The 23980-nt window shown below is 44.1% G+C and overlaps 2 protein-coding genes across 7 annotated transcripts; one reads left to right on the forward strand and one right to left on the reverse strand.

The window, feature by feature from the left end:
• Positions 1-100: 100 nt before the first annotated feature.
• On the forward strand, positions 101-14830 carry TTC23L (tetratricopeptide repeat domain 23 like). Its single transcript, XM_066618167.1, has 10 exons — positions 101-211; positions 2243-2366; positions 3506-3665; positions 6126-6251; positions 8737-8914; positions 9432-9540; positions 10731-10858; positions 11959-12108; positions 13434-13516; positions 14761-14830. The coding sequence occupies exons 1-10, from the start codon at positions 101-103 to the stop codon at positions 14828-14830; spliced, it is 1239 nt and encodes a 412-aa protein (XP_066474264.1).
• On the reverse strand, positions 13373-23951 carry RAD1 (RAD1 checkpoint DNA exonuclease). Of its 6 annotated transcripts, none has more exons than XM_066617388.1 (7): positions 23876-23951; positions 21617-21744; positions 19491-19758; positions 18557-18665; positions 17969-18227; positions 16735-16833; positions 13373-16248 (listed from the first exon to the last, which is right to left on the reverse strand). In XM_066617388.1, exons 3-7 carry the CDS (start codon positions 19683-19685, stop codon positions 16065-16067), a joined length of 846 nt encoding a protein of 281 aa, XP_066473485.1. In that variant the 5' UTR covers positions 19686-19758; positions 21617-21744; positions 23876-23951; the 3' UTR covers positions 13373-16064. The 6 variants fall into 6 exon arrangements, with proteins under 6 accessions (XP_066473485.1, XP_066473487.1, XP_066473486.1 ...); XM_066617390.1 differs by having other exon boundaries at positions 21617-21721; positions 23876-23929; XM_066617389.1 differs by lacking the exon at positions 23876-23951 and adding an exon at positions 22280-22383 and having other exon boundaries at positions 21617-21721.
• Between the last annotated feature and the right edge of the window lie 29 nt (positions 23952-23980).

Consider the following 23980-nt stretch of genomic DNA (forward strand, 5'->3'; position numbering starts at 1 on the left):
CTAGGTAGTATCTAGTCAAGTTAGATCTGCCAGCTGCTAAATCCCTACTTTATAACAATTTGTGCTCAAAGAACAAGTTTTATCTTAGCAGGTGGGTGAAATGAGCCACAGCTGTGAAGAAAAGGAAATAACATCTGAGCTGTTTGCAACACCAGAAACTAAATTAATGCAAGCTCTGAAAAGGGCAGAAAGATTTGCTGAAGAAAAAGAGGTAACTATCCTTTTGTTTCTAGGTTTCTTTATGTGCTTGCATGACAGAGAAAGTGAACAGTTATGGTTGTGCATAGGATGTATATTTTACGGGCTTAAAAAACCACACTTCTGGTCTCAGAACGGTCTCAAGGAAAGGATGTGCTGTGTCTGAAAAGATAACAGCCATAGCTCAGGCTCCCACGTGGGGTACCCTTGCCCTTGTAGTCTCCTTAATTCTGAATAGTGGTTAGTATACACCACTCTGAGCTCCTTGGAGAAAGGGCAGGCTGAAAATGTAATCAATACATAAGGGTTGGCTTCAATTGCTCCAGTAGTAACAAGAGTGATACACTCTGTACATGCTCAAGGTTACTTTTATTATATTACGTCATTTCAGATCTGTTATTTCAGATCTATTTCTGTAAAGAAGGGATCCTATTAAAGAGAGGAGGGGGTTGTCTTAAATGGCAGTGACCAAAGGGGACAAACTGGAAGTACGAGACTAAATTTGTGTGTCTATTCAGTTTGTTCCCTGCTTTTCTCCTGGAAGGGTACCTGAAGTGGCTTACAGAACCAGAATATTATAAAAACGCTTCATACACTTTACATTTTACAAATTACACGTTTTATTTAATTACACATTAGATTAAGCATGTGTTTAATGCTGACATGGTCATCTCTAAATATGTAAAATAGTAGCCCAAGAGTCCCCAAGAGTTTGAAACTGTTGTGGGGGCAGGGGGGTTTTTGCCATCGTGGCCCTGATCCAGATCTTCCCACCTCCACAGCTGCTATTCAGCTCTAAGGGAAACATTCAGTGACCTGCAGGAGACTTTTGTTTCCTGCCTCTGCCATGGTGTTTTCATCAAATTGGATGAGGGAGGAGCAAAAATTCTTTATGGTCCCTGAGTTTTGACAGCAACTTGATAGGATGCCACATGTTTGGCAAACCTTGTGACTGTGTTCAGTAGTGTGCCTTTTCGATGTTGGCATCCTTCAGTCTCGGAAGACTATGGTATTGCGCCCTGAATAGTGTTCTGGAACAGAGTCTCCTCTCCAGTGTACCAAGCCTGGGTAGAGTAGATATGGAGGATAGGCTGTTTCCCATACAGCAAATCCCCCCTCTCCACGTCATTGAAATGGTCCAGTGGAAAGGCAGAAGCCAATACAGTTGGTTCCAGCAGCGTCGCAGGAGTTGCCAGAACGTGACTGTGTTCAACCACGAACTGCCTCAGGGACTCCGACTCCGGATTTTGCCTCGAGGTTGACTCCTGAAGCCTTTTCCATAACTGGATGTAACCACAAAGCAGTGGGGGTTCGGGATCAGAGTTTTCCTTCTCTCAAATGAGCTGCCTTCCCAGGCAGGTGCCTGGTGTGCCTTTTAGCAGCTAGAAAACTGAACAGAATGAATTTATTCCACCCTGACAGCAATGATCAAAGAGGAGATTGTCAACCTCGACAGAGTCTGGCCCAAGGAGTGCTTGTTGACTCAACTCCTACAGCAACAGCAAGCTGGGCAGGGTATAATTCTTTACAGTCATTGCTCAAATGCAGAATGTACCATTTTTTTTGAAGGAAAAGAAAGGATTCTCATTCTCAGTGTAGCTCCCACCCCACCGCATTTTAAAGGATGTGGGCTCTTTGCCTGCACCCTCCCCCTTGCAGTTTTTCCTGTCTTGAAGTTCTAGTGGATTAGGATCTTCTGTGTGAATCTGTAAGTTGGGCATTTTTCCTTCTTTCCATGAATTCACCATCATACAAGTGACATTCTACTGGTCTGAGGTACCATGTGGATTGCATATATCAGCTATGCCTTAGTGCACAAAGTTAGACTGATCCAAGTGTACCAGTGTAATTCCAAGCTAGGTTTCAGTACACAGTGGGGGAAACAGCAGCATTGTCCCATAAATGATGCCTGGAATATGATGCCAGAGCAGAGGCAGCTTGCCAGAGCCATCTACCTGGAAATGCTGTCGAGAGCCAAGAAGGGACACAGGTGTGTATTGCTTTTTAAACAACAGTCAACTGTGTAAGAATATGTTTTTTCCAGGCACACAAAGCCCAGAGGGAACTGATTCAGTGTACAGCTCTCACTAGAATTATCTATGGAAATAGGCACTGGAAGTTGGCACAGGCGCTTGCCAATCTTGCTCACAGCTACCTTGTGCTACAAGGTAAGGCTTTTCTCCTTACCTATTGAATTTTTGATTTGTTACAAGACTGGAGTCTTTAGATCACAACAGCAGAAATGGGGTCCTGGAAAAGGTTGTAGAGGGAGGACTTGGGCCTATGTAGGCTTACATTTGACAGATGTGGGGGAAGTATTTAGTTATTTAAAATATTTACACCTTGCACTTTCCTCTCTCATGTGCAAAATGCAAAGTGGCAAAATGCTAAAAGACCAATTTAAGTGTTGCACTTGGTAATGACCTCCCGTTTGTGCTGTGGTTTGCTCGCTCCCTGTGGCACATTGTAATTTCCCTTTCACCAAGGCCCTCCATAGCTGTACGAAAATAATACAGAGAAGCTCAAAGGCACTTTTAAGTATCATATGTGAAAATGATACAAGTTTGGAAATGGGTGGGAAAGGAACTGAGATCATGCTGCCACTTAGTGGCTAGTTGTGATTTTGCTGTGAACTACAGGCGGCTAATTGTCTTGCTGATCTGTGACTGCAAAAAGGGCAAAAAGTGTTGTTGCACTTTCCAGAGGAGCACATTTTTTTTTCACGACATTTTAAAGCTGTTACTCTTTAGTAACAGTCTTGCACTCTCTAGGTGTTACAGCACTATTGGCTTTTGTGATAATGACTTTGCTTGCAGCGATATCCTTCTGTCACCCTTCCCAGTTTGCTTCAGAGGAACTAATCTGTATATGTTGGGAAGTCCACTGGGGCAGAGCCCTTCTGGGGTGAAATTACTGAATGATCTGGCATTCTGTGCAAATGTTCAACTTGCAGTTGTAGTTCTTACGTCTAACTGTTGGATAATGTTGATGATTAACATTGATGAGCCTCTGATGGCCAGAGAGATGGGAATACACAAACTGTTTCACCAGATAGAAGATATACAAGTCAAAGCTACTACACACCCTTCCTCCTCAATGGTCAAGGTGTTTTGTATTAATGAAAGGAGCTTCTGCATGGATGGGTTCATTCCATATGTACATTTCCTAACAGCTATCATCATTCTACTGGCACAGCTGCGTTTATGGATAATTTTCTTCCCCAAACATCATAAATTGTTAAGGGAATCATCTTGGAGACAGTGCACACTTCCTCCCTCCTTTTAAGTGATCTTATTAATTTTCCTAGGTCTTCCAGTTCAGACTATGCAGCATGCAAACTCAGCCAAATGTATCATCTTCTCAGGGGGAAGTACCCCTCCGGCATCCTCAGAGGAAAGGAGAGAGATTCTGAGCACTCTTGTGACAATCTACTATAGCTTGGGTGTTGCACATTTGAAACAGAAAAAATATCCTTGCCGTGCAGTGATCAGAGCGATGGATTTGGATGTGAGAAACCCAAGCAAGTCTGTGCTGGGCTTTGGAAGCTCAATGGTTGACCTTAAAAAAAAGTCAATCTCTTATGGCCTAATCCTATTTGGAGGTTGTACCAATGGTACAACCAATGAATGATGACGCAATCTCTTGTTATAGTTTGAGCTTGTCCTTGGCAATACCACACCAATGGTGCACTGAAGCAGGTGCAACAATGTCTACATGCCAAGTCTGTTCTGGAAAAGCAATGGTGGTACAGTCTTTCCCAGTAAATACTGTTAATAATAATAATAATAATAATATACCCCATGGTCATGGAAACATTGACACAGCTTACTGTGTCTACTATGGAGTAGCTTACTGACGTTGGCCTCTTGGACATCACACCAATGACACACCAACATCATGTCAGAGTGTGCAGATTAGAAAGAAAATACCAGCACTCCAGGTCACTGGTCCTCATAGTTCAAATAAGATGCAGACATAGTAGCTCCCATTTCCAAATATTTACATATATATATATACACAGCAGCAAAAAAAGTCTATAGCAGTCTCTTAGCAGTTCAGTTCAACATGGTACAGACAGAAGGAAGAGGAAAACAGCCCCAGAAGCTAGCTTCTGGTCCTCCAGCTCTATACTTCATTTAGCCAATCAGAATTTACATTACATCAATGAATCAACTTTTGATGATTCAGCATGATTCTCACTTGCATGACATGCACTTTCAGCTTAATTACAGGCACCTGGTCAGGTTGACCTCTAGTGCACTTTGTCCTGTTCTGTTCAGGCTTGTAAATTCATATCCTGACACCCCTCCAATTTACAGCTGAACAGGACTTACAGTGACTAAACCCAGCTTTTCAGTAAGCTCTTTGTGTCTCTGTGCACATAACGGTTTTGTCATAATGTCTGCTAAATTGTTTTCTGACTGGCAATGAATTAATTCTATCAGTTTTTCTTTTACAGCTTCTCTCACATTGCAGTACTTAATATCAACATGTTTACTCCTACTTTTCATTCTTTCAGTAGTTGCCATTTGAATACATGTTGCACTGTCTTCAAATACAGGAATAGGCTGTTTCATTTCAACATTTAAGTCCTTGAGTACTTGTTTATACCAGCTATTAGGGATGAACAATAGGCACCACTGCTAGTCCTGGGGAGATGCCGCATGAACACCACATGATACAAGGATGCCATAGTATCATCACCACCACCAATGGCACAGAGGAGGCACAGTGAAATCAGCAGCAAAGGGGCAAAAGCAAACAACTGCTTGGAACCACTTTGCTGCCGATGCCACTGTACCTAGGTGGCATCTGTACCTAAGTGGGCAGGGCAGAGATGGCAGGAGGTGTGATTTTTTTTTACCATTTTCCCTTCCCTGTTGTTCCCTCTGGAGTTATTTGTATCTACACCACTCTGTTGTTGGTGTAGCATCTTTCCAGCTTGGGAGGTGTGTTCATTTTCTGAAGCGGGGTTCGGGTATGGCATATGTCAACTCCTCATTCCTCCTACGTCCCTCCTATGTTATGTCCTAATCTCCTCCCTGTTTCGGCCACTCTGCTGGTGGAGTTCTTCTGGCATCCAAGCTATGACAGCATGGCATTTTTCCAGTGTTGTGCCAGTGTCAGTGGCACATCCAACTGTGGGTGGACTTCACTGGCAGGGCTGTTATTGCACTGGCATATGTGGAGAAATATTGGTGTATGATTGGGCTGTAAGTCTACTTGGAAAGGTTGTTGTGAGGCTCACATTCTGCTCTGAGCTCCTTGTTGAAAAGGTAGGATATAAATGTGACATTCACATATTGGAAAATGAACATGTGGAATTACACTATCTCCTGCATATTGCACAGAATGACTGCAAGGGAGATCTGTGCATTGATGTAGAATTCCAGACACTTGACTGCTTGGTGAGATTCATGATTCACACATGCAACCGGGGCACTACTTGGATAACTCCAACCAGGAAGTCTATACATTTGGCAACTGGGGTTTTATTCTGATACTGATCCAGGAGATGGGGGTGTCTGGAAAGTTCTGCACAAACACCATTGGGGCAAACAGGAACTGTGCAAAGGCACGGTTGTGCTCTCCTGCAGTTCATTTATTGCTTTGGGGGTTATGCAAGAGCTGAGGCCTATGTTAATTATTGAAAAGTGTGGGTGCCATTTAGATTTTCCAGATCTACAAATCTACATTACCCATAGTTTCTTGCAAAAAAACTGGGGCAGTCAAACCATTCAGAATCTGTGAAGTCGATGCAGCCACTCAAGCACGTACTCATGTATAAGGTTAGCATTTCTTGATTTCTTGAACTGATTGGCCATTGATTCAGAGATCAGCAAAGAATTCTGTGTGTTGGGGGGGGGGGGAGGGTTTTAAAATGTCAATTTGTTTGGCCTTGCTGTTTTTGTCCTTGACTTTTCTACTAGCAAAAAATCCTATTGTAGTTTGCGAAAGGCTAAAAGCATTATGGAAGAACTGCAGGAGCTAGACTGGAGCAGGACCCCTGAACTCAAAGTATCTGAGAAAGACCTTAATGCAGCATTGGGCAGGTAAATTAAAAAAAAAAATTAAGAGCTTGATCCTGAGTTGGCAAATGAGGGCAAAGGTGCATGGCACTATTGGGACGGTAAAACCCAAGTACTGAGTGGGCTTCTGACCCTGCAGTGTGCAGAAGCCATTTTCAACCATTGTGTTTCACCACAACACTGGTGTGCTGTGAATGGTCTGCAGGTGTGCCGTGGGAGTTTTGCGAAGGGTCATTTATTAGTAGGGCCATTGGGGGATGTAAGCCCCTGACCAACAGCATGGTGTGCCTTGACAATGGTAAAAAAACTGATGGTGTGCCTTGACTATTGTAGTACCTTGTCAGTGTGCCATGAGATGAAAAAGATTGAAAATCACTGGTGTACAGCATGGGAGTGTGCTAATCCCTAGCGCCATGACAAGGGAAATGAGTGCCTGGGGCAAACAAAAAAAAGAGTGCAGAATTAAAATACCTTTAAAGTGTGATGCCATCTTTCCTTTTCATTTAAAATGGCACACATTTTCAAATTTAGTCATTACATCACATACAGTATTTAGAATACGAGAATCGTATGTTTGATATTCTGATTACACAGCCCAACACACATTTTGCTTCCTTTAATGTTACACCAATTCCTGGGTATATTTGGGGTGCTGATCTCAAAAATAGCATCCATTTTGCCCTACCACGTTTAGTTTTGGAGATATAGTATAGCCTCATTACTGAATGGTTCAAGCAGCTTCCTCGTGAGGAAGCCTACACCATGGCTTCTTCATGAGGAAGCTGCTTGAACCATTCACTAATGAGGCTATACTGTATCTCCAAAACTAGATTTGACAGGGCAAAATGGATGCCATTTTTGGAATTGGCACCCAAAATTCATATCAAACCACCATAAAGTTTGGGATAAACTTTTCTGACCCTCAATTTTCTGGGCCTGTGTTATTATAGCAAAAGTTGTCATTTGCTGTTTGGTCATTGAGGAAAAATATATTTTGAAAAATTGAGGCAATTGTAAAAAAGAGGATATTGACTCTCAGATGACCACATTGCCCCACCATTTAACATTTTTGTGATCCCGTTATTTTTACACCCAGGGCACATGTTCCATTCACTTCATCCTAGTTACATTTCTGCTAAACCCATACATTCCTGATAGCCTATATGTCGTGAATGGGGATCAGCCCATTGTAAATGGGTATAGTATATTCTCATATTTGAGAAGAAACAGGGATTGAATGCAAATCTATGCACCTGCAAAACATTGTGCTGCATTGTAAACTCCTCACCTCCAGCTGTCTTGCTGTCGCTGTAGGTGTCTGTTAAAAGCAATGTTGTCCCAACACATTTTCAACAAGGCATCTTGGACAATTTTGTTCTTGATTTATTATCACTACTGTTGCTTTCCTTTGAGCTTTGTGGGAGTTTTTTTGGATGTAGATAATGGTTTTCTGATGGCTCTTAGCTGCCTTGAAAGTCTCTTTTGGGGAATGGAAAAACAGAATATAAATATTTTAACTGATAAAACTTGGGATCTCAAAGAAGGTTGTGATCTGATTCATGATCCTAGAGGATCAATGTGCCTGTGAGGGTGCAAACAGATGTTATTTTTCCCAGTGAAAGTCATTGCTCTTTTATGTTCAAGGAAAGCAAGACCAATTTTACACCCATTTTATATTTCACCAACAGTTACTCTGGGGGATGTCCCGTCCAAATATTCCAATTCCCTTCTAATGCCCACTTTTTGGCTAATTAACACCCTCCTTTCCCAAGAACAGCAGCTGTGGTGTGCAAAGAAATGCAGAACTCCTTATCAGTTGAGCAATTAACAAGAATTTATTGCTACAAACACTCCCAGCAATTCCTCTTGTCCAGGGGCTCCCCCCCCCAAACTCCACTTAACTCAGTGGGTAAAGGTCCAAAGACTCCAGCCCAAATCCAATCCAGTCTCCAAAGCACAGTCCAGTCTTCCCAGTTCAGTCTTCTGCAGCAGAGTGTCTCCTCTGTGTCCTCTCCAGCAGAGTGTCTCCTCCAGCAGGGTCCTGGCAGTCCTCTCTTCTGTATCCTCCAGCAGGGTCCTGGCAGTCCCGTTCTCCCATATGTCTGTCCTGTAGGTCTGGGGTCAGGTAGCCTCTGGGTCAGGGTAGCTTTGTCCCCTTCTGAAGCTGCCTTTTATCCTTTGATGTCTCATAATCCAAAATGCAGCTCACCTGTGAGCTACCTTGTTAGCCCCTTGTTAAGTCCAAATTAGGCTCAGGTGAGCCATCTCTTCAGTCCATGTCCATTCAAAGTCCCATCAAGGTCAAATGAAACTCAGGTGTCCATCAGAGTCTCCATTAGCCATGACTGATTACAGCTGTGGAGCCAGCCCTGCCCTTCCCAGAGCTGTCAAACAGCTGTCCAAACATGGAATCACTGTCAACACCACATCATCCACCTGATGATCTTCTGATCTTCTATTACAGGGGATAAAAATTCTGGAGTTGAAAATCTGATTTTTTTTTCCCCAGGGCATGTCTGCAGCAAAACAAGATGGAGTTGGCAATCAGACATTTTAAGAAGGCGATCAATGCTGTAATTTCATCTGAAGGAGAGATGGCTCCAGAACTGATCAATCTTTATAAGAAAATAGCCCAGACTGAACAAGTGAAGAAAAATAATGAAAAATCCATAGAATATTTACTGCACGTAAGGAACTACATAAAATCTCTGCAAAGCATAAAAACAGACCTTTTGGTTTTGACAGTAGGGCTGTCAGACTGCCTGTGTTTTAAACTAACTCAAAATGACAGTCATAGCTGGCTTATGTCACGGCTTATGACTGGATTGACCACTGGTCTATCTAGGTCATTCAACAGCAATATACCCTCATTCATAGTGAGTAATGTACAGTCAGGATCTAGGGACACTGGGGTCAGATTCTGGCAAACCCTAATTTTCTTATCCAAGAAATTGATGGGGTGTGCTCGCGCGTAATTTTTTTAATCAGCTGTTTCTATGAGGTTGCAATCTGAGCATGCTGCCCAGCTGTTGCTATGCTACTGAGTGCTATATAGAGCACAGACTAGATCTAGCACCTCACCTTAGGACTATGAGCATTTCAAGTCACTCAGTGGTTCTGGGGGGAACAGACTACAGAAATTCAAGGAGGGTAAAAAGAACAGGACAGCTGTTGTATTCCACATTGTTCATCTCTTTATGATAGGCCTATTCTATTGCACTGGCTGTGCACAAGAAGTCCAGCACTGAAGCTGCATCAATAGCATTACTACTGGGTAAGGCTTATGCTGCAACTGGAGAAGAACAATATTCTGGTAAGTGGCCAGGCATGTGGATAAATCTCAGCAAACCATAAAAACTGACCTTTCTTTTGCAAGATCTCATTGATTTAGTTATTTATTTCTTTTATTATATAGTCCTCAATATTTCTGACACTTGGCTGTGTATTCTCAGATTTTGCTGTGTAGTAGAATGTAGTAGACTCTCTCAATTTGGGGAGAGTCTGGACCCAGTTACCCATCATGCAATCCTGCAAGCAACTCAAGCCCTTTACATTAGTGTTTCTCAACGAGTAGTGCTCATACTACCAGTGGTACTTGGGGTAGTGTCTAATGGTACTCCTGGGACTCCCAGACCCCCACCACCTGGCAGCAAGACCAGCAATGCAAAGTGACAAGTAGCAGTAGGAGGCTTGGCTTGGTAGGCAGAGCTCCAGTGTGTGCTTTTTGCATACTCGAAAAAGCATTCCCATCTGCCATGAGCCTCTTGCTAGTGTTTGTCATGTTGCATCTGGCCTCTCAGTCCAAAAGTAACTGGTGATGATATCACCAGTTACTTCTGGTGGTACTTCCAATAGGTGGACCATGCAAAGTAGTATGGTAGAGGACAAACACAGAGAAACACTGCCCTACATTATAGCTGGGATGGCAGTCTCTAAAATGTGAACTTTCAGTCCAGATCTGGACCGGGTCTGCCATTGATCCTAATCCACCATGAAAGATGAAGTGTTCTCAACTTCCTTGAGCAGTGATGAGAAGTTCCTAGGACACTGCTAACAGGCAGGAGTTTCCTTCGGATGAGAGGGAGGGGCTGGCCTTAGGAGCTCCGGGGGCCAATTGGAAACATTTATTATGGGGCCCCAGGTTCACTGCCAAGGCCTGTATAACTCCATCTGCAGCCTGAATGATGAGATTGGCCCTGTTACTGCCTTAAGTGTAGGTTAACTGGACTTTTTCTTCATGCAGTGGATGTGCTCCATCACTGAACGTTAGCTCCTCTTGTGTTTGTGAGCAGTTTTACAGATGATAACAAATGGATGTATAGGGAGCAAACATTTAGCTTTCTGTTGTTTAGGGCAAGATAAATAATTCAACCTATGTCAGAAGCTGCTTGTTTTTTTGAAATAGCTCCCTGAGCTGGAGAGTAAATGGTTTGTTCTTTAGGATGGATGATCAAAGATGAAGTAAATAATACAGAACAAATATGTACTGTGCTTAATTTATAGAGGTTGCTGAAACATATTTCAGTGAGAGTCTTGCAGCTTACAAAGTGGCCCTGGGGATGGATCATCCTTTGACAATTGATGCCCTGAAAGATTTCAGTAAATGGCTCATATGTGCAGGGAAAAGAGAGGTAATAATGGTAGATCTGTCTTACACCATTGGCTGTGTGCAAACACTTGTTAATAAATTCAAAGCTAGTGGTTCCCAAACTTTTTTTGACTTGTGGTTCCCTTGACCTACTGGGCCTTTGGCCATGGCTCCCCATTAGAGCTACAGTCCTAGGGCAGCAGGTTTTTTGTGAGGATTCTGCTGCTCACCTGGCTGGTTTCTGTGGCTCCCTGGGGAGCCACAGCTCACAGTTTGGGAACCACTGCCCTAATGCTTAGAGCCTAAGCCAACTGGATGTAGCCATGGCACTTATAGCCATGCAAAACGGGGAGGGGGGGAGAGGTTGTCTGTTGAACCTTGACTCCTGAATTCATGTTGCATACAGGTGCCTGTAGTTTACATGCAATTCCCTGACAGGACTTCAAATACAGGCCTACCTCTGTCTTTCTTAAGCCAAAGAGAGGGGAGGGACATCCTGGAATTTGGGTTATACTTTCAGGACAGTGCAGTTAATTCAGCAGGGAAGTGCCCACACTCAGCATCCAAGCGTATGCGTGTGTCTGTTTGTGTATTTCTCTTATATTATTGACTTCACTGATCAGCTGGTGCCTCCTACATCCACTCTCTCAACCAAGCCTGGTCCAAGATGTTTCCCTGCCATGAGTGAGTTAAAATTTTGGTCCACTGCCCTTTTGGCGCTGAGAGGCAGAATGACATACTTAAATTACCAAGAGGTGATGGCGTTGGTGTCTTCTCATTTCTGCTCAGAACCTATTTACAGATCAATCTGTGATATAATTCAAGGCATACTTCACACTAAGACATAAGTTATTTGAATTTCTGAGGACTGAACTTCTGAAGTATCTAAACCAAACAAGCTGGATTTCTCCAGCCCCCTTAAGTAACTCCAGAAACAGGCACCTTTCATCTGGGAGAGAACAAGAGAATTTTCTTTTTAAAAAATTAATAGGTGATAGTCAAAGAAAGTTTGTCATGGCTAAATCCCATTGAAACTAATGGGGCTGAAGTTGGCTTTCTGTGACTTTCTTTAAACATAGCCCAATGAAACTAAGGAGAACTCACAGAAATCCATACAGTTCACTTTCTTTTTTCCATTTCCAGCATGCCTATAACTTGCTCAAAGAATCATTTCAATTACATCTGGATCCCTGCAGCGATTTTAATGAAAAGGCAGCTGAAAGATTTTACATAATGGGCTGCATCTGCCTATCAGAGGGGAAGATGAAGGAGGCTTATCAGCTGTTCAGCAAGGTGATTACTGTATTATGCTATTACCCTATGTGGACTCTGAAAATGTAGATGCCAGCAACTCTCTTTAAAAAGCAGACATTCTCCATAGGGGGCAGGTATCCTGCATTCATCAGTTTTCAATATAAGACCTGTGTGGGATTAGTAATTCAAATTACCACCTTTGCCTTGTGGTGCAAGATTTTGGCTAGTCAGTGGAACAGGCTACAGTCACCTGTAGAAACAAATTCCCCTCCACCACAGTGTCTAGGTCAGACAACAGGATCCAGTAGAGCCTATAACTCATCTTTTGATAAGTAAAAACAACTTGTCTTCAGTCTCTTCTTATCACATATACACCGCCCACATATACATGCTGTGCAGATAGAAAACCCCAGCACTTTTTCTTAAGTCAGCTTGCTGGTAGGAAGGTTACAGTACTCATGCTACTCCTAGTGTGTCTGCAAATAAAATATGATATAGATATTTACATGAGCATTGAACAAATGTCAGGTATTGTAGGTGGCAACTCTTCCCTACAGTTCCTTCCTAATACCTGAAAGGTTGCTTGCCCCACAGCTGTGTGCTTTCTGCTTTGTCTCCCCATACATCAACAAGGAAAGACAGATACTTTATTAACGGTCATTCGACCAGCTAGTCACAAAACACAACAAAATACACAAAATTAAAACCAACATCCCTTTACACATATATAAAATCATAAAATCATCAATTTATACTCTCAATTTTCTTTCTTATGAACTGTGCAGCATGGCAGAAATGGGCCACCCTGAGCGATATATCAGGATTTACATCAGATAACAGAAAAGCAAGCTGCTCCTCCACCTGCATCCCCGTTACAGCGCCATAGATCGGGGAAATAAATTTAAATCGCAAATCATCATAATTTGGACATTGCAGAATAATGTGGGCAGTTGTCTCCACCACATTATTATGGCAGGGGCACAGTCTCTCTGAATAAGGACGCCTTGCGTAACGTCCCAAAAGAACTGCTGATAGGAGTGCATTGCACCTGGCTTTAGTAAAAGCAATCCTGAATTTTGGAATAACGATGTTATAAAAATATCTGGCAGGAGAAAGCATAAGAGCTTGATCCCCAAGAAAAACATATGTAGAAAGTCTGGCTCTCGCAGATCTCATTTCAAGATCCACCAGCCTCTGGTGGCTCATCATCGTTAAACAAGGAAAATTTTTTGTAAAACATAATAGTTCTTAAGATGGACTCCCCCACCCCTCCTCAAGACACACACAAGCAGAGAAGGCCAACTTATTTTTTACATTGGAGTGTTTGAAATAACAATCCACTTTTTTATTTTATATCTGTGCAGTGTGTGCAGATCCAGGTGATTGTTTATGGCTCCCAATACAGAAAAACTAAAGACATACAAAAGCTCCTGGATGTGCTGAAGAAGTAAGTTTTCTCATAAAAAATAAAATTAGGTTATATTCTTGGATAAGTAAACTCAGACAATAGACTAACTGCTCAAACATGGAAGTTTTAAAAGGAGCTGAGTGTGTCCGAGACCATCAACCTCTATCATATTCATTCCTTCTCAGATCTTCAAGCTTGGCTGATTGGGCAGGCAGAACCTTTCATCAATCTATATCCCCAGTCAAGCAAGAGAGAGAGATGCACACTCACTCATAAGCTCTGTTCATGTGACTTATTGAATGCAAAACCTCATCAGTGTAGTGATGCTCATCCAGTCTGGATGTCTTCTGATGCAAACAGGGATGTACAGTCAGGGCCATCAGTTAAGAATTATTACCTCCCCAGGACTGTTGTTGAATTGGAGCTTTAAATTCTGCATCAGTACAGAGGAGATGTCAAAGGGTTACATTACAGTGGGTCAGTCTTTATACACACAACAGCATCCAAATTGAGTGCAATAATATGTATAGAGAAGCATAATTAAAATCAGTTCTCTTTATACACGAGTTCGCTTACCTGCAAATGGCAGAATTGTCACCTTTTCTTGTTATCTGCAACTCCGTTCTCATTACCTGCAAATACTGTGACAGTGCAAGCTCAAAATTGTCTGGATTGGGTAAATTTTTCCACATCAAATGGGCATTGGCCCATGGAGAATCGTCAGACACAACTGTGTCTACTTTGACTTGTCCCACCATCTTGGGCACTCTAGCTGAACCTTCGCAACCCTAGTGAAGATGAGAGGTCTCTGGAAGTCTACCTGAGGACTGCTCTGGGGCTGGGACAAGCCCAGGGAAGGAGCCAAAAGAAAGGTGGAGGAGGAGGACAGGTGAAGCAACCTCCTCTCCACTGCTGAACTCTGACGCCTCATTGTTGGGCCAGCAGCATTTAACGAGCTGAGAGATAGCCAACATGGAGGAGAAAGCATGAGAAGTTGGAGATGTTGGTGAGCCCTCCCTACCACCCAGCCTTAGACTTCAAGTTAAGGTTCATATTCATAGAGTGCATGGTGAAGTGGGTCTCCTGCAATCTAACCCCATTTTCCCCACAGGCTCAGTGATTCAGTAACCGCTAATTCAATATCCATTAGGTTTTCCAGATACCTAGTCCCAGCATATAATGAGAACTGACTGTATTGTTAGATTCTTATGAAAACAACTTATTTTAGCCAAAGTGTGAAAAATTGTCCAAGCAGAAAACTGGTTTTTGTTTCCTTCCTACAGGTCTCCTGCTGTACTTGAAGGGATCAGACATATGAAGCCAAAGGGAGAAGAGGTGCTAACTCCCTCATAATTCTGGATTGCTATGAAACACTTGACAAGTTCTTGGAGCCTAAGCAAGATATCCCTGATATGCAATACAAATACCATATTTGTAGATTTCTGCTCAGAAAACCAATTTTAGTTTTAATTTCTGCTGCAGACTTATAGAGTTAGGAAGATGCCCACCAAACAGTAAGAATGTTTTAAATTTGCAGCAATATTCATCAAATGGAAGGATAAGAGGATTGTTGACCTGGCCTACAGGTTGTTGATGTCGCACTAGTTCAGAATTGTGCACTGAGAGATACTTTTTGTTATTGTTATTTCTGGGGCAAAGGGGCATTCAGGAGTTCTGGATGAGGTGAACATTCACATGTTTCTTAAACATAGGCTGCAATCCTAACCACACTTTCCTGAGAGTAAGCCCCATTGAACAAAATAGGAATTACTTCCGAGTAGACCTTAGACTTGTGCCCATAGTCTATTTTTACTTTCTCTTTCTAATGGTTTCTGTTCTGCTCAGAGCAGTGAAGAAGTTCAGGGAGGTTACTCATGGATGCTCTGGCACATATCAGGGACAGTTAGAGATATCATTCTACAGATTACAAACTAAAAATGACATATATTGACTTGCCAAAAGCCACCTTCATTTCCAGCTAGGAGGGATATCAAGATGCAAAAGCCTCCCTGGTCAAGTACCAACTGTGGAATCATCCTGATAAGAATGTAAAAGTGTTTTATTTCCATTTTAAGAAACTGTAAACTAGTCAACTTACATTAAGGCCTGGATCACTATAGTGGCCAAAGTTCTTGGCTCACTGAGTCCAGATTCAGTGCCAGACTATGCCCTGTTATATAATAAAGCTGAAATACACATTAAAGGTTACAGCACAGAGTGGCCTTCTGTTAAAACTGTCTTTTTCTAAGGCCTGTCCCAGACAATCTTCATTCCCATCTAATACTGTCCGCTTGCACTGAAAGAAACGATCACTTCACTTTTCCAGCCCGAAAAGCAGCACCCTACCTGATGACATGTATCATGCTCGACTATTTTGTATATTCTCAAGCTTTTCAGATTTTGTGTCTCAAATGGAGGTGAATAAGACTGGAATGGTCTTCTTCCATTTTGTCCTCAAAAAGAAAAGTAGATGGGATCTTGGGTCTTTTGTTTCCTTCAGAAACTTTCATTCACAACTGGATAGTCTGGATGTCTTTTGTTTGTTTAATGAAGAGGGGAAGAAACAAGAACGGTCTGTATCTGACACCTATAACTCTGCCTCAGTAATGTCCTCATCAGGGCAACAATAGTATTCCACAAAGCAGATCTGTCCATCTTCATTTCTGATCATGTACTGCAGCGAGAGAAAGCCTCGGTTATCTGTCCGAATAGATACTTTGCAGGATAAAGCAAGTGCTTTAATAGATGGCTTGAGTAATGAGATCTTATATCTGTAAATAAGAAAATATGATACATTGTAATAAATGTAACAATGACTACTAACATCAATTGGACTCCAAGTCACTGACAAAGATTAACTTATGGAAAAAGCACTTTTAGAAAAATGTTTTGACTGCCATGTTTCCCTCTCACATCAACAACATGGCCCCATCCTAGAATCTGGGAGTGCAGCAAAAAGCTGTGTGTGTCCAAAGCTCATATGATCAGCATGGTCAAACAACAGCACTGATCATCTCTTAAGAAGATCAAAAGGGCACCTAGGCAGACTCTAAGCATTTTCTCTACAAGTTAACAATGTATGCAGGTTAACAAAGCAGAGCTGAGCTTTGTAGTCTTTAGAGCAGAGTGCACATAGTCTAGTTAATATAAACAAACCACAGTCAAGTCATAGCTATTTGAATGAATAAGAAAATGGGATCAGTTATGTCACATGCTGATGGGACTACTAGGAAAGTATAGTGAATGCTCCAGATTACCTGTTTGTCTGGGTCTGGTTACAGTGAAAAGCTTCAATGAGGTCAGAATCCTTGGGGTAGTCAAGATGAGCACTTCCTGCATTCCCAAAAGTAGAAAATCTGAAAAAGGGGGCAGGGCAAAAAGGCAATAACTCCACTAAGTGCTTGGTACAGCAATGGAAAGACAAAAAAATTGAAACAATAGATAATATGACCAAGTTACCAAACCTTAGCAACTACTTATTCCACACAAACAACAATTCTTTTTAGAAGATTACACTGCCTCAAAATTTGCTGTTTTAAATTGGTAAGTTATTGGAAAAGTCACTTTATATCAACTGCATGAAACACTAGAGATGTTGAGTGTCTTAAGAGCTGTACAGCCCGATCCTACACGTTTTCTAAGTATTAAATTTCACTACGTTCAATGGAGCCAAGTTCCTAGCAAGTGCGTACATTTGGAAGTAAGCTTCATTTGATTCAGAAGGATGTAATGCTAATAAAATATGCACAGCCTCCCATGCAGGGGAGATGAGTGCCCCTCTATCTCTGCATATCCCAAGAACTGAACCTGAAACATTTTGAGGCAACACATGCGTTTGACTACTGAGAAACATCCCACTCTAAAGACTGATACATTTTTTGCTAGAAACTTGTACTAAGTACTTTAAACCATGGTTACAATTTTCTAAGTCAATGTTTCTCAAACTGTGGGTCAGGACCACTAGTGGGTTGTGTGTCAGTTTCAGGTGGGTCCTCATTCATTCCAATGTGTATTTTATTTTTAATATATTACACTTTATGCTACCATCGTATGTGACTGCATTTGGGGAAATGTTACAGAGCTGTATTTTTCAGTCTACATTTATGCTTTTAACAATGATTGTCAATGGGGCTTACTCTCAGCTAAGTGTGGCTAGGATTGCAGCCTTTGGGATGTCTGGGGAATTTTTTTTTTAAAACAGATCAACAACTGCTTGAGAGGGTTAGGAGGGTGGTTCTTTAGTTTAAATAAAGTTTTAAACTTATATTTATTGTAAACTTTTAATTTACTGACTTAATTAAATGATTTGATTTTGTCCTTTGGGGGTGTTAGAACATTTTCCTGCTTGATGTTTTCACTTCCAGGTTAATGACATCACTTCTGGTGGTTCCCAACAACTGTCATTCTAAGAAGTGGGTCCTGGTGCTAAAAAGTTTGAGAACCACTGTTCTAAGTCATAATTACCCAAAGCAGGAACATTCTTTCTGGTACCTGAAATAGGGCTTTTCTGGAGACATGGTGATCTGAAGCACCTCACTGGTCATATCCAATTCAGAAAATGCCTCCCGGAGCCCCTCAGACTGCAGGATAATTTTGTTCACAACATTTGTAGTACAGAAGTCAAAGTCCAGGATCTCTTCGGGTTCCTGAGTGTTGATTTTACATACAGTCACCACACCCCCTTCCTCCAGGAAAAGTGTCAGAGGGTAACCATAACCCTGATAGCACATCCGAAAAGCAGTCTGAGTTCCTGAAAAAAGAAAAGGATTCATTAATAACTTAAAGAGGGTGATCTGCAATGCTGCAGTTCTAAAACTGTCAAGTGTTCAGCATTTAATGGATGCTACAAACCAGGTTTCAAGTGACTTATTGAAAAAGTACATGTCACAGAGGTTTCAAGCTTTCTGTTTGAATCCACAATTACGTAACTGTTAAATATTCATGTGACCTTGCATATGGCAAGCAAACTAAGACAGATATTTTGAATGTGCAGGCTTTAAAACATTACTGCATCATCCTGACAATTCTACAAAAACACATACCTTTTTTTACAGTGTTTTACCAGGTAAAAACACATACCTGGCAAAGAACTTGTACCAAAGATAGTCAAGCAGTCTAAAAGAACAGACAGATTGATTCTGAACATCACAGATTCTTCTTGTACCACAAATTCTTGGAAAATTCCTGCCTGAAAACGGAGAAAGACAGGAAAAGGAAAGCAAGAAGATGAGACAGGATCTTCGCAGACCTACAATTCTCAATATTCATTGTTGGGGGGTCACAACAAGTAAGGGCCCAATCCTATCCAATTTTCCAGTGCTGGTGCTGCTGTGCCAATGGGGTATGCACTGCTTCCTGTGTTAGGGGTGCAGTCACAGAGGTCTCCTCAAGGTATGGGAACATTTGTTACCTTACCCTGGGGCTGCATTGTGGTTGCACTGGTGCTGGAAAGTTGGACCCTAAATTGGCAATGTAGATGCGCCCTCAAATCAGTTTGACAGGTCAAAATGAAGGAAGAGAACACAGCTTTAGTCTGAATGCTGAGCTTCTGTGTTAGCAGCTTCCCCACTCACTAACAGCTCAGTTTATACAGGCACACTAACATTAAATATTCCTTTGAAATTAATGGAGAATAGGTACACAAACTGGAGTTACTCTTCCCCCTGTCCCCAGCTAGATCAGGAGAACTTCCTGTCTTTAAAGTATCTTCAAACTTACAAAGAAGTACTTACAGGAGGGATAACCTGTTTGGGGTAGGGCTACACTTCACATCAATGCAATTATAATAAACCGGTTTGGGGGCAAAGGGCTTAGTTACCTCCAGCACTTGTTGCGAAGTTCTCTGCACTGACAATGGGACATACTGAGAAATCACAGCAAGATTCTTTTAGTGAACCAGAGCACTGCCATTTCCTAAGGAGTTTCACAGGTTATCCCACATACTGAATTTTTTTTTTTTGCCTGAACTCCAACTCTCAGTACTGCTAAAGGACAGAAAAGGTTGCCATCTAACCTGAATAAAAGCATTTGCCTGCAGACACTTTGCATTTTCCACTGTGACCTTGAGTCCATTTGTAGTTGCAAAGCAGGATGCATGATCTCTAAAATGGATGGCTTTCAGGATATTGGAGAGGTTTCTGACATTGTCGAGACTGGCAACCAAAATGTACTGCTCTTCCTGTGTCTCAGCTTGTGTGGACAGGGGCATGGCTTTGATTGGTCACCCCACAATTCTTCCAGCAAGAGTGGAAATACAGGACCCAGCAATTCCCAAAAGTAACCTGTGGAAATCCAATGTATTTATGTTAATCTGAACCACCACTAGTAACATTATTACAAGGATGAATTTTTCCATACAGTATCATGAATGCATAAAGAATTCTCTAAATACGACATTTTGGTGGTGTCAAAATTTTGACATTGGTCATAAAAATGTAATTTTAGTTATGACAAGTCAAGAAACTTAATTTACAGATATGCAACAGAAGTAAGAACCATTCAGTTTAATCGGGATTCCTGTACTCCCAAGTAAGCACAGGATTGTGACTTTAGCAAGTTCTGTACCTATAGCTAACTTTCTTTACTCTAGGCCAGGGGTCTCCAAACTTTCTGGCCAGAGGGCCGCATCAATATCTGGCCAGGAAAAAATTTAAATATAAAATTTAAATAAATACATTAAAGATAGAACTTAGATGAGTGAATTGGCTCATTCATTCAACCTCTCTGGCCCTCAGAACACCCTCCAGACACAATCATAGCACAGTTCTGGTCCTGTTCAGTTGAGAGGACCAAAGGCTTTCAGGGGACAAGAGGTTGGCTGCGGGCTGGATAGAGGCTTGCCGTGAGCCGCATCTGGCCCCCGGGTCGGGGTTTGGAGACCCCTGCTCTAGGCCAAACAGAGGCCTCTGCTTCAGCAACAAAACAAGCATTTTATTCCTGATAATGTAAGCATGCAAGTCAAACCACACTGCTACAGTTTATTTCTATTTTTTTCAAACATTTAGGGCATAATCCTAACCCACTTTCCAGCCCTGCAGATGCCCAATCTCATCTGATCTCGGAAGCTAAGCAGGGTCAGGCCTGGTCAGTACTTGGATGGGAATACCGGGTGCTATAGGTTTATACCATAGTCTTTCGAGACTGAAGGTTGCCAACCATAAGGACAATGCAGCTCCAAGGTGAGGGAACAAACATTCCCTTACTTTGAGGAGGCCGCCATGAGTGCCACCCAACTGCAGGATGCAGCACACGGCCCATTGGTACCGCTATGCCAGTGCTGGAAAGCTGGTTAGGATTTGGGCCTTATAATATAAATTTTTCTACCATGGCAAAGCAGCACTGATCCTAAAGACAAAATTATTCGGGCAGCCCTGAGGGTATGATGCAAGAAAACACTTCCCTCTTCTCACCGATTTGCTCCTTCTAGAGCTGTAATCCTTTGCGTACCTATCTGAGAGTGTCCCATTAAACATAGTGGGTTTCACTATGCCCAGTAAGTGCGCCACATGATTAATAACAGGTTGTGCCCCCCAGGGCCCATGAGAGGGGGATAAAGGTGGTAATTTGTACCCAGGGCAAGGGTCAAAAGGGGGGCCCAGGAGCTAAAGAAGGGGACCCAGGATGCCAGGGGTGCTACCACAGGCACATGGCAGCTGCTGCTGCCGCAAGCCATATAGGGCAGGGGGTGTGGCTCAGTTGGTAGCCGCCTTGTATTCTTGAAGATCTGAGGCTGCCGGTTCAAAACAACTGGAAGTACCCGAGAACTGACGACACGCTGATATACTGATGAGCTGACCCTCGGTGGCAGAGAGGAGTTGCCCTCAAGTGGAGCGTGGGAGGCGAAGGGCCAGAGAGAGGCCAGACCGGGAAGGAATCCAGCTGGAATGAGGAGTTCTATGAAAGACTAGAACTATTCAATTGTAAAAATCCCTACAGGGGTTTAGAACAGCCTGCCTATGAAAACCGCCTTGGATTAAAGTCTGAGGAGAAATCTGACGACCAAAGAAAAGCGGTATATTAATGCCTGTATAAATAAATAAATAAATATACATTGAGCTTAGGAATGCACAGGACACTTCTTAACACAGGGTCAAACTGAGGAAGAAACTGGTCAGCTCTTTGGCTTGTGGATCCTCTTACCATGAAGGAATGTCTAGGAGCTCAGAGATACATCTGTGGGACTGCAGCTGCTCTACAAGTAGGTTTTCGGGCACACAGCAGGACACTGTCCATTCTATTGGGAGCCTAAATAAGATGATGCTAATTTTCTGCAATGGTTTTAACAACATAAGAACATAAAAAGAGCCCTGCTGGATCTGACCAAAGGTTCATCTAGTCCAGTTTCCTATATCTCAGTGTCCTACCAGCTGCCTCAGGGAGCACACAAGACCACAAGAGACCTGCATCCTAGTGCTCTCCTTTGCATCTGCCTTCTGAAGATGCCCACTTCTAAAATTAAGACGTTGCACATTCCCATCATGGCTTGTAACCTGTGATGGACTTTTCCTCCAGAAATCTGTCTAATCCCCTTTAAAGGCATCCAGGTCAGATCCCCATCACCAGATCCTGTGGCAAGGAGTTCCACAGACTAATTATATGCTGAATAAAGAAATATTTTCTTTTGCCTGTCCTGACTGTCCGAACACTCAATGTTAGTGGATGTCTCCTGGTTCTGGGGTTGTGCGAGAGGGAAAAGAGTATCCCCTGCCCATGCTATCTGTCCTCTCCATAATAATAATAATTTACTACATTTAAAAGTCTTTAGAGAGACTTAGGAGTGTTTGGTTTTCTGTGGTACTGTACCTGGCTGTCAATGGCAAGTGGGCAGGTACACCTGGGTTCCAAAGACTGTTCTGGCTGCCACCACCCTCCTCCTGCCCTGTGCAGCACCCTCAACACCCCTGTTCTGTCACGCCTCCCCCACTCTTTACCCCCTGTCCTGTTACCCCCTCCCCCACCTGTTGCCCCCTGTTCTCTCACCCCCTCTCCCATTCTGCTCCCGTCCTTTCACCTCCCTCCCCCACCCTTTGCCCCTGTCCTGTCACCCCTCCCCCACCCTTTGCCCCCTGTTCTGTCACCTCTTCCCCCACCCTTTGTCCCTGACCTGTCACCCCTCCCCCACCCTTTGCCCCCTGTCCTGTCACCCCTCCCCCACCCCTTGCCCCCTGTCCTGTCACCCCTCCCCCACCCTTTGCCCCTGTCCTGTCACCCCTCCCCCACCCTTTGCCCCCTGTTCTGTCACCTCTTCCCCCACCCTTTGTCCCTGACCTGTCACCCCTCCCCCACCCTTTGCCCCCTGTCCTGTCACCCCTCCCCCACCCCTTGCCCCCTGTCCTGTCACCCCTCCCCCACCCTTTGCCCCCTGTCCTGTCACCCCTCCCCCACCCTTTGCCCCCTGTCCTGTCACCCCTCCCCCACCCTTTGCCCCCTGTCCTGTCACCTCTCCCCCACCCTTTGCCCCCTGTCCTGTCACCTCTTCCCCCACCCTTTGCCCCTGACCTGTCACCCCTCCCCCACCCTTTGCCCCCTGTCCTGTCACCCCTCCCCCACCCTTTGCCCCCTGTTCTGTCACCCCTCCCCCACCCTTTGCCCCCTGTCCTGTCACCCCTCCCCCACCCTTTGCCCCCTGTCCTGTCACCCCTCCCCCACCCTTTGCCCCCTGTCCTGTCACCCCTCCCCCACCCTTTGCCCCCTGTCCTGTCACCCCTCCCCCACCCTTTGCCCCCTGTCCTGTCACCCCTCCCCCACCCTTTGCCCCTGTCCTGTCACCCCTCCCCCACCCTTTGCCCCTGTCCTGTCACCCCTCCCCCACCCTTTGCCCCCTGTCCTGTCACCCCTCCCCCACCCTTTGCCCCTGACCTGTCACCCCTCCCCCACCCTTTGCCCCCTGTCCTGTCACCCCTCCCCCACCCTTTGCCCCTGTCCTGTCACCCCTCCCCCACCCTTTGCCCCCTGTCCTGTCACCCCTCCCCCACCCTTTGCCCCCTGTCCTGTCACCCCTCCCCCACCCTTTGCCCCCTGTCCTGTCACCCCTCCCCCACCCTTTGCCCCCTGTTCTGTCACCCCTCCCCCACCCTTTGCCCCCTGTCCTGTCACCCCTCCCCCACCCTTTGCCCCCTGTCCTGTCACCCCTCCCCCACCCTTTGCCCCTGACCTGTCACCCCTCCCCCACCCTTTGCCCCCTGTCCTGTCACCCCTCCCCCACCCTTTGCCCCCTGTCCTGTCACCCCTCCCCCACCCTTTGCCCCCTGTCCTGTCACCCCTCCCCCACCCTTTGCCCCCTGTTCTGTCACCTCTTCCCCCATCCTTTGCCCCTGTCCTGTCACCCCTACCCCACCCTTTGCCGCCCCCCCTTGTCAGGGGAGGCTCAGGAGACAACACTAGAAGCTCTGCGCACACCTGGGCAACGGAAGGCTCTTCCCCCTTCGAGGGGGAGGCCAATCAGCGACAACCACCTACTTTACGGCACGTCGTAACCGCCAAGTCATCCTCGCTTTTTAGGGG

This window comes from Tiliqua scincoides, chromosome 2 (genome assembly GCF_035046505.1).
Source record: "Tiliqua scincoides isolate rTilSci1 chromosome 2, rTilSci1.hap2, whole genome shotgun sequence".
In the NCBI taxonomy this organism is placed as follows: Eukaryota; Metazoa; Chordata; class Lepidosauria; order Squamata; family Scincidae; genus Tiliqua; species Tiliqua scincoides.